Raw genomic sequence first — 12,174 nt, 5'->3', positions numbered from 1 at the left:
GAACTTAAATAATACAGAGCCTGTCTGATTTTTATACCAACTCTCTTACCCCAAACCACTATTAACCAACTCGGTCAGTACTACTCCTTCGATAAACTGTTCGAATAAGTGGACCCTTAGAATAGAATCCGTTTTTTAGCAAACAGCATTACATAATTTAAAAAGATAACATCAAGACATTTGAGATAAGGGAAGAAAATGAAATGCTTTTAAGTGTGGGCAGCTCATCTCTATTAGAATAACTTCACTTTCTTTCTTGTCAATGATCCGTACATCAATGCGGTTAGCTCGTACTTCTGTCTTTTCAGCGTAAAGGGGGACGTCTATAAGGCTCTCACTTGATCATTCTCATAGACGGGTTTCGGCTTGATTGGCTAAGCTGATAAATAAAGTCATTATTATTATTCTAGTGATTTTTATGAGCAGGTGGACCCGGAAACTGATGACAACTTCAAAACGGCTTTACGAGACGATCCACAACGAAGATTTTTCGCGATACGACTTTCAATACGTGTCATACACGAGTCAACTGAATCAAAAACTAGCAACGCGTTGGCGAAATCGTCGTACGTAACAGGGGCGTAGCGAGGACCTAGGAGCTAGCGGGGCACTGACCCCCCCCCCCCCCCCAAATTACTCCTCCCCCCATAAAACAAATAAACGAATAAACGCGCAAACAAAAAAGAAACAAAATCGTATTGGTATAAACTGATTTATACAGCGCACTTTCCTAGGTTGCAATAATCTATTTTCCTCTTTCGTTTTGGTTTAATATGTTTTGTTTTCGTTTTGGGGTTTTTTGGGTTTTTTTTTCGAAAAATTTGTTTAAAAATTTGGGGGGGCACGTGCCCCCCCGTGCCCCCCCCCCCCCTCGCTACGCTACTGGTATGTAACATGTTACATGACATCAATTTTTCGCGCAACGGCGTATCGCGAAAAATCGTAGTTGCGAATCGTCCCGTTTAACACCAGCTAAATGTTACGGGTTTGCTCTCCAATACTACCAATTAATAATAAAATCTAAAACCTAATGGACAGACGAAAACTGATAATTGCACAGGATGTGTATACAACTAAACTCTTAACATTAAGTTTAAGAGTTACGGGTTTGCTCTCCAATACTACCAATTAATAATAAAATCTAAAACCTAATGGATAGACGAAAACTGATAATTGCACAGGATGTGTATACAACTAAACTCTTAACATTAAGTTTAAGAGTTACGGGTTTGCTCTCCAATACTACCAATTAATAATAAAATCTAAAACCTAATGGATAGACGAAAACTGATAATTGCACAGGATGTGTATACAACTAAACTCTTAACATTAAGTTTAAGAGTTACGGGTTTGCTCTCCAATACTACCAATTAATAATAAAATCTAAAACCTAATGGATAGACGAAAACTGATAATTGCACAGGATCTGTATACAACTAAACTCTTAAAGTGCAAATGAACCTTCGACAATACTTGCAGTACTGATTCTACACGAAGTAAATAGTTGAATGGTAAAATATTTCTTGATTTGAGTGATGCGTCTCTAAGTTATGAAGGTTTATACTTCCAATATGCTAATAAGTGTGACGTCTATTAAGGTTTAATTAAATATACGAAATTGAACTGGTTTATAGAAACAGTATTTAAAAAGCATCATTATTTTACTCATGGTTTACATGAAAGCTATTTTAAATTTTTATTTTCAAAATGGCCAGCATTTAGTATTACTAGTTACAACAAAAACACTCAAATACCTTACCTGACGTCACCATCATTAACATATTGGAAGTATAAACCTTCATAACTTAGAGACGCATCACTCAAATCAAGAAATATTTTACCAATCAACTATTTACTTTATGCAGGACCAGTACTGAAAGTATTGTCGAAGGGTTCATTTGCACTTTAACATTAAGTTTAAGAGTTACGGGCTTGCTCTCCAATACTACCAATTAATAATAAAATCTAAAACCTAATGGACAGACGAAAACTGATAATTGCACAGGATGTGTATACAACTAAACTCTTAACATTAACTTTAAGAGGAAATTCTTATTATGAAACCCAATTTCTAGAGCTTTAGCAGCTGTTAAATCATTTTTGGCTCGTGAACCAATAAAGAATGCGTTGCGGTAATTTGGTTTTGTTTCCAACGTTCTGCTCCAATAATAACTATTTTGTCCAAAAAAGCAGAAAAATTGAGTGATTTCACTTAAACTCATATTTTACAACCACCACTCCCCATGAGGGGCTCTTCCGTGAGGTTCCCGCCACACGCACTACCACTACATTCTATATTTACAACATACAACACTCGATTAACATGTTGCTTTTTACGGAGGGAGGAAACCGGAGATCCCGGAGAAACCCTCTTGGCAAGGGTGAGAACAACACATCAAACAAACTCAACTCACATATGATCTAGTGTGAGCCAGGGCTCGAACCCGGACCACAGTGGTGAGAGGCGAGCGGTAAACCCCTACGCCACCCATGCCACCCACCTTGCCACCCATGCCACCCACTTCGCCCGTAAAAGAATAGTCAACGTTATACATAGTTAGTAGACACTAATTTTCCTGCACAAAATAAATTGCCCAACTGCCCCCCCCTGCTCCTCAAAAATCTAATGGTCCGTCCCTAAAGTGTACTTCACTCCAACTAAATATATATACCACTTTGTTTCACGGGCCAAATAAAATCACTGTACTGTACATCTTTGGTATTGTTTCACGAAAATATGGCGCGCACTCTAAATCAAAAAGTGGTCCCATCTAAGACTGCTAATGAAACTTTAAGTTGATTATGTTTTAGTTGATTATGTTTTTTAGATCCGAGATAAGCTTTTTTAAGTCTTCTTGTCTTTAATTGAACTTTAGCTTTGACAAAACCATCATTATAACATTGAAAGAGTTTTTTTTATAAATCCGAAAAATCAATGGTTATATATATATTTTTAAGCATTTTTTATTCAACAATTAAAACACTCATTAATAATTCATAAGCTTATGAAAGAATTGAGTATAAGGTAGCCAAGGAGAATAACGTTATATTCAAACACAAAAAGAAATGGGGGAAAATATGTCTCGCACTAGATATAATCAAATAACTGGCAAATCTTATGTTTGTTCGTGTATTTATATTTATATATATATTTTTTGTGCTTGTTGTTGTGTGTGCTGTAATCTAATATCAATATATTTATACTAGTAATTATGTTAAAATGATGTAAACTTTTCATCATAAGATGCAAAAAGATGTAAATCATAAAATATAAATCATGTTGTAGAAAAATCTCGTGTAGCACACTTAGTGTGCTACTCTTTAAGTTGTAAATAATAAATATATATATATATATAAAAAGCTTGTAAATTTCAATTAAAATGTTTGTAAAAAAAAAAAAAAAAAAAAAAAAAAAATTCATAAGCTTATGGTCCAATTGGAGCCACCATACACGTCACGTGCATGAACCTATATACCCGATAAAGTCCTCTTCATTAGTATTCAAGTGATTTTATATAAAGACCACTAGAATACTATGAGGATGACTTCATCAGGGATGAAGTATGCATCCAAGTTTAGATGAAGACATAGAGCTTCATCAAGGTCATAGTCAACCCTAAAGATCTTTGACTAACGTGCCTGTCTTTGCCTTGGCACGCAATATCCAACGTGTGGGAGCTTCTATTGAATTTGGTTGCGCATGCCCGTGACGTCAAATCTCTATCGAAGTATAAAAATCCATGTTCGTGACGTGTATGGTGGCTCCAGTTGAACCAAAATCTGTTTTAAGCAGTTCAAAAAACTCGTAGATCGTGTTTTATCAGGTATAAAAGCACTCGGCTACGCCTCGTGCTTTTATACCTGATAAAACACTCCTACTCGTTTTTTAAACACTACATAATATTCTGTAACTGCATACTTACAAAGTTAAAACAAACGCATGTAATTAACTCAAGAAAAAGAAGAAAAAAGAATAAGGGCACTACATCCAAAACAAAGAAATGAATTAAATAAGTTAAATAAATTCAATTATAAAATAACTGTTTGAATGTCGCGTTCTGATTGATTTGGAGCGCGTGCTTTATGAGAGCACATTGCACGCGCGCGCGTTTTCTATTTCTTCAGGAGTTTGTTTCATTTATTGTTGTGAAATTCAGTTTTTTTTAATTTTCAATAGCTATCCTTAATTCAATATAATAGGTTATTTTAACTTTATTAATAATGGCAGCTTAGGACAATTTATGATTTTTTAAACTAATTTGATATATGATGAAAAGGTAAATTATACACCGTGAAAAGATGAAAAAACTTACTGACGTTTCGGACGCTAGTCCTTCGTATAATTTACCTTTTCATCATTACTGTTTCATTAGAAACACCGACGCAGCTCACACTAGTTTTTAGCTAGTTATATCTTTCTACTTTGATATATATAGTATTTTGCTAATAAAATTAAATGATTAATTAGAATTTGGTCGATGATTTCATCTGCAATACCAAGAACCATATCCAACTCTTAAAGTGTATATGACACTAAAAAATTTTATGTTAAAAATGTGTAGTTTATTGGCATTAATAAGAATATCACGGTTTAATTTGTTTCAAAAACGTATTTCTCTAGAAATTCAAAAAAATTTAGCACAAGTTGTGACGTCATTTTGTTTACAAGTCTCCAGATTTAGTTGCAAATACACGAAATATGTTTGAATGTAGAATCTTAATTTCAGGTAGTATACTTTTCAGTTTCCCAAAATTTGAAGCGTACTACGAGAGCTATCAAGAAAAGCTGAATAGAATATGCCTTTTGTTGTTATTTTATACGAATTACAATTTATATTTAGTGCATTACTACCGAATCTAGAGTATGTGTCAACAAGATGACGTCACAAATTGGGCTTAATTTTCTCACATATCTCAAGAAATAAGCTGTTGAAACAAATTTCATTGCGATATATTTATTACTACTAACAAACTCTACACTTTAAACGAGGAAATGTTTTCGTGTCATATACTCTTTAAAATCAAGATACTGATTTTTTGATCTTCTAAATACATTTTCCTTAACAGAGGACCAAAATAAATGGACCTCAGGACAATGGTAAAACAGATTTTCGATAGTCTCTTCTCGAATCTGGCAAAAGGGAACACAAAGGAGAATTACCTATTTTGAAAAGTAATTGTTTTGTAAATAGGATTCTATGAAAATTTTTAAAATTGGAATTCAAGTGTCTTTGTGATCTTTTGCCAATTAATTTCATGTACTGTGTTAATATAGTTTGCTTCAAATTTCTTTTGCGCCGTCGGAGCGGATATTTTCTTCGACAACACTATAGTATAAGCTTCCCTAGAACTTAGTTTTTCAATTTAAACCTTTTTCCTACTTGAGTATAAATTGTGGCTTCATTTATTTGGAAGGGTTTAAAACAAGTCTTATTAGCTGCGTAATTTTCTTTGACTATTTTACGCCAAGCTGTCGGAATAGCATGTATTATTTATCTAAGGTTGAACATTTCCAGTGGGCCTTAATGTGCAGCTTTTCCTTAGATTGGGGCGTGATTGTCGTAAAGATCGCCTATTCTTCAAATTCCACTAGAGTAAATATTTCTAATAAAAACTGATTTATTATTGATGCAAATAAATTTATTGTTCCAAATGACTTAATTATGTCCTCTAGCGAATCGGGTGTCTTTTGGTGGATAAATATTGCCAAGATTTCAGACATTCTTGTAAGAAATTAGGAAGCTATAGAGGTAGCAATGATTGCAGATGGTACTTTGTTGTGTTGTTATTAAAGAAACTGGCTCTTTTTGTACAGGCCGACAAGGGAGAGAATCCTCATTACTCACTCAGCGTGAGGAAGACTAAAAACAGAGCGTGTATCACAGTAGTACTAATAGGAACAGCTAGAATCGACTAACATTTGAGTAATTTTTTTTGAATTCTCTCAATCGCTTTCCTAACTTTTACGGAATGCTGTTTAACGACATGACCAACTTTTCCTCCATCGCCCTCTTGAATATCTCGAGGTGTAATTCATTATCTGGTCCGTGTAGTCCTGTACAGACTTGTCCAGGAACAGCCGTTCATCTGGCTTACATCTCGGTCATCTGTGTGGTAGGAGTGATTGGTAATATTCTATTACTCTATGCTGACTACAAGGAGTGGAAGAAGAGTAAGACACCTGATAAACTGTTGATTCTCAATTTAGCCATGACTAACGTCGCTGCTTTATTGGTTAGTTTACCATTACATGCTGTTCTCGTAGCAAACTATCAGAATTACCTGAAGTGCTCTGGCTTTCTATATCAGTATCGTTCAGCTCGGTTCTTTTTGATCTGTCTGTTTAACTTCGTGACTCTAGGCACGCTACTTGTGATAGGAATCGACAGATACGAAGCTCTAACAAAGTTTGCTCACCAACGAACTCTAGATTTGAAGAGGTCTATTTTTGCCATTTGTTTGGTGTGGTTGTGCTCCATTATAGTCGTAGTTGTATTCATAGTTACTTGGCCAAACCAATGCACAGACTTTTATTCATCTCGTTTAGAAGACAGAAACATTGACAACTATTATCCGATGAGAATAACCATCATATCGATATGGATAACTGTCTGTTGTACAGTAACCGGTACATCTTTATTAATGGCTGCGAGTCACATTCGCAAGCACCGACAAGAGATCAATGCCATGTTTGGTGCAGTGCAAGCAGCAGCACAGATCAGTTTTACCAAGGGTGTCATTGCTTTATCGCTATGCTACGTCGTACTCTGGATACCTTATGGGGTATCATCAGCCATTTTTTCTTCTGATCGGCACAATGTAAAATTCGAGTGTTCTTTATTATGGACAATTTCTACTTCTTATTTAAGTTTCAGTGTTCTTCCAGTAATCTATTTCATTGTAGACAACAGACTACGACGATCCATTCTACCGGAGGTGGTAACCCCGAGTAACATTGCACAACCCAAAGAAAATTAAATCTTGCTCAAACGAAAAAAGTTAAAAAATGATATTCTTGTATAGGAGTCCTTTTTCTGCTCATTATGTATGCCTTGTGATTGCAAGAGGGGAACTTGCCATACATAATATATTTATATTTTGTATTGCCTTAACATATAAGAAAATCACATTCTAAAAGCAATTTACATAACTTGCTGAACGGGTTTTCGTCTGTGTTCTTGGGTTTCTCTCCCGCAGTAAAAATCAACATGTGTTGCGTGTGTAGAACATACCATGTTATGTAGTGGTAGTGCGTGTGAGTGAAAAAGTGACCCTATATAGTGTAAAAGTGTAGACTAGACACTAATCGAAATGTATTTAATAAAAGAACATCTACTGAGGCCACATTGCATCGTTCAAAGACTACAAAATTCGAAATGTTCAGTTAAATTCTGACTGTAAATTTTGTAAAGCCCCGTTTACACTAGAGAGTTTTGCGTCGATTTTTGCTGCGATTTTTTCGGCGATTCTGTCCATAATAAATAATGGTAAAGAATTTACTTGTAAAGTTTTATTCCGGATACCAAGATTTTCCTAGACAAATGCCTTATTTGAAGGGTGAAACAAAAGATTTTATATTTCCGAAAATTGCTACAAAAATCGCAGCAAAAATCGCCAGTGTAAACGGGGCTTAAGGCTAAATTTAATTACTGTCTGTATAGGTGTTCTGGATGTACTCGTTTGGTACGGCATTGGATGTCCAAAATATCGACAGTATACCTGGCAAGTTTTCGTATTTGATAAGTGATGCTAAAAAAAACACACTTGATACTATGCAGCTACCAGAATTCTTTTCACTTCATTTCGCATTACCTCTCCTAACTGACCACCTCTTTTGACTGACTCCTTGTCTTGACTGACAACCTGTCCTGACTGAGCGCCTGTCTTGACTTACTGCCTGTCCTGACTGACCCCTTGTCCTGACTGACCACCTGTCCTGACTGACCCCCTGTCCTGACTGACCCCCTGTCTTGACTGACCCCCTGTCCTGACTGACGGCCTGTCTTGACTGACCGCCTGTCCTGACTGACCGCCTGTCCTTACTGACCGCCTGTCCTGACTGACCGCCTGTCCTGACTGACCGCCTGTCCTGACTGACCGCCTGTCCTGACTGACCGCCTGTCCTGACTGACCGCCTGTCCTGACTGACCACCTTTCCTCCCTAGCCCCCTCTCCTTACTGACCCCCTCTCCTGTCTGACCACTTATCGTGACTAACCACCTGTCTTGACTGATTACCTCTCGACTTACCACCTCTCTTGACTGAGCACTCTCTTGACCGACCACGTCTGTTGACTGACCACCTGTAATGACTAATCACCTCTCTTAACTGAGCACTTGTCTTTACTGATCAATTCACCTGACTGACCATCTCTCTAGAATGACCACCATTCTTGACTGGCCACCTGCCTTCACTTACCACCTTTCTTGATTGACAACCTACCTTCGCTTACCACCTTTCTTGATTGACAACCTACCTTCACTTACCACGTCTCTGGACAGATCACCTGTTTTGACAGACCACCCATCTAGACTGGCCATTTTCTAACGTTTGTCTAATATTTATTTGTAGGTAGCAGTGCCAAGAGGCGTAGGATGGACATTGGTTTACATGTTCTTAGAGAGAACCTTGAAAATAGCACAGAAGGACCTGCAATGATATCTTGGTAAGAGCATTTGCTCTAAAATAAGAATGATAGTTGATATGTTGAACTTCAAGATAATATTGGAGATAATGATGATTAGTAATGATTATGTTGATAGTGATGGTACTGATAGAGCAGTTTTCGTATGATTGTGAAAAGCTCACGGCACGAACACGGTCGTAACACGGCAAGGCGTACGCCAGACCATTAACTTTGCGCGAGAATTTATTCTCCATCCCATCGAATACCCGGAACATGGCATTAACGCGGCGCGGACACGGTCACGCCAAGGTCACGGCACTGTCAGACCAATCACATTGCGCGTGAAAAAAATCAGCCAATTAAAATTCTAAAAACTCACGGTTAAGGCACTGCTCACTTACGTCATGTGAAAACTGCTCTAATAATGGTAATTATAGAGATAATGCTGATCATGGTAAGACAGTGATGATGATTCTAGTGCTGCCTTATGATGTTGCTGATTAAGATGATGCTGATAAAAGTGTTAATGTTTATGTTGAATGATGGTAGTGATGATGTTGGTGGTAAAGTTGATGACATTATGATAATGGGGAGTAATAGTAATTGGTTAATGAATAATAAGTTCTTAAATAGCATACAAATGCATTGTAATGGCCTTCACAATCTTTGCTTTTCAGTGGAGGACTTCACAGGTTTATATGGAGTTCACACAATAATAATAAGTGATTAGCAATTAGAATGTTATACCTCCAACAGCAATAGGCTGCTGAACTGGAAGACAATCCTCTACTCTTTAGCAAATAGTCCAACGGGTTCTTTGGATGTCTGCCAAATACTAGTTAAGGAAGAGATGGGAGAAAGGACCTACCAGTAGCGTAGCGAAGGGGGGCGCGGGGGGGCACGTGCGCCCCCTCCAAATTTCTAAACAACTTTTTTGGAAAAAAAAAAAAAAAACCCAAAACATATCAAACCAAAACGAAAGAGGAAAATCAATTATTGCAACCTAGGAAAGTGCGCTGTATAAATCAGTTTATACGAATACAAATTGGTTTTTTGTTTGTTTGCGTGTTTATTCATTTATTTGTTTTATGGGGGGAGGAGTAATTTTTTTTTTGGGTCAGTGCCCCCCCAGCTCCTAGATCTTCGGTACGCCCCTGGGACCTACAGTGTAATGTCCTTTTCCGAAACAGAAAATCTGATGGAAATGATTGATGCAGTTGCAAAGTTTGATGATGGGCAATAGTATAATACTTATAATTTTTGGTACGTATTGTTTTTTTATTATCTTTTATCAGGTTGCAAGTCCTTGCTGTGCTGTTTCTCAAGCATCCATCCAGTCTTCCTGCCATTGAATGTCATCCAATGCTCTCAGCTCTACATCAACTACAAACTAACTGCAAAAGGTGTCAAACTTATTTTCATCGTTTAGTCCCAGTGAATGTTTTCTTGAGAAAAATCTGCTGTTTTCCTTGACAGCTGATTCAATTTGTACAGGTTTACAGAGAATATCATTCATAAATGTCAACTGTAATGCAAAGAATAGACGACTTGCACTAACCCCTACCCCCTACCACCCTACCACCCTACCCCCTACCACCCTACCCCCTACCACCCTACCACCCTACCACCCTACCCCCTACCACCCTACCCCCTACCACCCTACCCCCTCAAAACGAGCAGCTGTTAACTCGAAATAGACAACAGAAAGCAGCTGTTGTCAAAATAAACGACAAAAACAATAAGGCGAATTTTTATTTATTCGGTTAGGCCTACCGTCCACACCAGTCCGGGCGAATCCGGAACAATTCTTCACCGAAAACGAATTTTTTCGAATACGGTCTCCAGAGTGGAACAATTCGAAAACGCCGGCTAGCTGTATTAGTGTGGATGGGAACATGGTGGGAAGGCTAAGAATTCAACGCGGGCTCAAGTTCAGCTTCGATGCACATGCCCGGGTGTGAAATGAAGCGTTTTTGCCGCCTCTGATCGGACTAGTGTGGACGGGAAACATTTTATCCGTTTTCATGTGTGGACGGAAACCTTTTTTTTCGGTTTCGGTGTGAAAATTACGGATTCAAATTTATCCGGCATAGTGTGGATGGGGCCTAAGAGGACCTGGAGAGGCGAAGTTTTAGCACTAAGAAATGGCATTAAATATAAAATGAAATGTTTTATAAAGATTTGAAGGGAAATCTTTTCACAATATTGGATTTTAAATGTTATACCATTTAGGGACTGCTGGCAGTCTAGACCTCGGTATTTCTTGTACAGAGTCAATTAAAACAAAATTGTCTTCAACCAGCTCAAGCCTACGCAACTGGACCAAAAGGGAATATGGATAAAAAATCACCCAAGCATATAAATATTTTTCCTTTTCCCACTAGCAATAAGATAATAATGGCAAGCAACAACCCATCAAATGTATACACTTATTTCAATAAAGTTAGTCAACAAAAACCTAGAAAGCTGAGATCACTGAGCATCATGGGAAACTTTTCATATCAAAAAAGCATATATATACTGCAGCTCGATGATGCCCAGAAGAGGTGAGACTGTAACCTGTAAAAGATTTGCAAGTCCATGAACAGTTATCAAGCGGTTGAACGTGTAAACGTGTACCGTATTACCCATAATCCTGGTCGGCCTCAGCTTTATAGCTTTTCAGGTGACTAACTTTATTGAAATAAGTGTATCTTTGGGTTTAGGGAAAGAAAAACTAAGTATTAATCCTACTAACCCAAACTCATTTTAGCTTTAAATAATACTTTAAATAAGAAAATAATACTCCAGGGAATGATGTATGGTCTGGAATAGAGGGCAGCTTTATACATAAGTTAAAAGAGGTCTATTTGTCTCGTCGTTCACAGGCAAGAAACTGGATCAAATATCCTTAGATGCTTGCATTCTTTTGCTGTGTGTTTTTCTCAAATACGAGAAAAGCTGAGCAAAGACGTACAGGATGGAATTGAAGATTTGTGGAGGAAGGTTTGGACATCGGTTTTAAAGAGCATCAGTATCAAGCACCACAGAGAAGATGGGTTCACCTTGCTGACCACTCTTATCATGGTGAGGCCTTTGAAGGAACAATTTAAAAAAATTAAGCAAGAAATACTTAGACAATGTGAAGAAATCAAAAATGGAAGAAAAAAATACAAAACATAACAGGAAATGAGGGCTGTAAAAGGAAAAGAAGGAAGGTAAAAAAAAGGGAAGAAAAAGAACAGTAAGAGACTGAATAAAAAGTAAGCGAAAATAGGAGGAAAAGAAACAGATGGGAAAGAAAGGAGAAGTTAAAGAATGAATGGGAAAACTGAGAAGGAAAAGAAAGACACCCAACAAATAGGAAGAAGATGAAAGCTCGCGATGGAAAATCTGAGGCAGATCCAGAAATTGGATATGCCAGGATGTCGCAAAATGACTAGGTTTTCATGCAGGAAAAGCATGTCATGGTCATGCCTCCGATCGTCTACAATTTCAAACACAAACATAAAACTTTTTGTCTGCATTCCATTGTTCACTGGTCGGCTCCCTTTGATGATTTTCTTTCC

The 12,174-nt window shown here is 37.4% G+C and overlaps 1 protein-coding gene across 1 annotated transcript in view; it reads left to right on the top strand.

Annotated features, from left to right (window-relative positions):
* The window catches only part of LOC116305824 (serine-protein kinase ATM), a 36,867-nt gene that overhangs the window by 9,183 nt on the left and 15,510 nt on the right, over window positions 1-12,174 (top strand). Inside the window, exons 10-13 of the mRNA XM_089038136.1 lie at window positions 7,662-7,722; window positions 8,572-8,665; window positions 9,922-10,029; window positions 11,494-11,692. Coding sequence (XP_088894262.1) covers window positions 7,662-7,722; window positions 8,572-8,665; window positions 9,922-10,029; window positions 11,494-11,692 — 462 coding nt within the window. The remainder of the gene's footprint in view (window positions 1-7,661; window positions 7,723-8,571; window positions 8,666-9,921; window positions 10,030-11,493; window positions 11,693-12,174) is intronic.

The sequence above is a fragment of the Actinia tenebrosa genome, unplaced genomic scaffold (genome assembly GCF_029948245.1).
Source record: "Actinia tenebrosa isolate PJP-AT-01 unplaced genomic scaffold, QUT_ActTen_1.0 PGA_scaffold5__44_contigs__length_20552954, whole genome shotgun sequence".
NCBI classification, from domain to species: domain Eukaryota; kingdom Metazoa; phylum Cnidaria; class Anthozoa; order Actiniaria; family Actiniidae; genus Actinia; species Actinia tenebrosa.
Note: the sequence above shows the minus strand (reverse complement) of the source record. Positions and strands in the feature narration are given on the sequence as shown.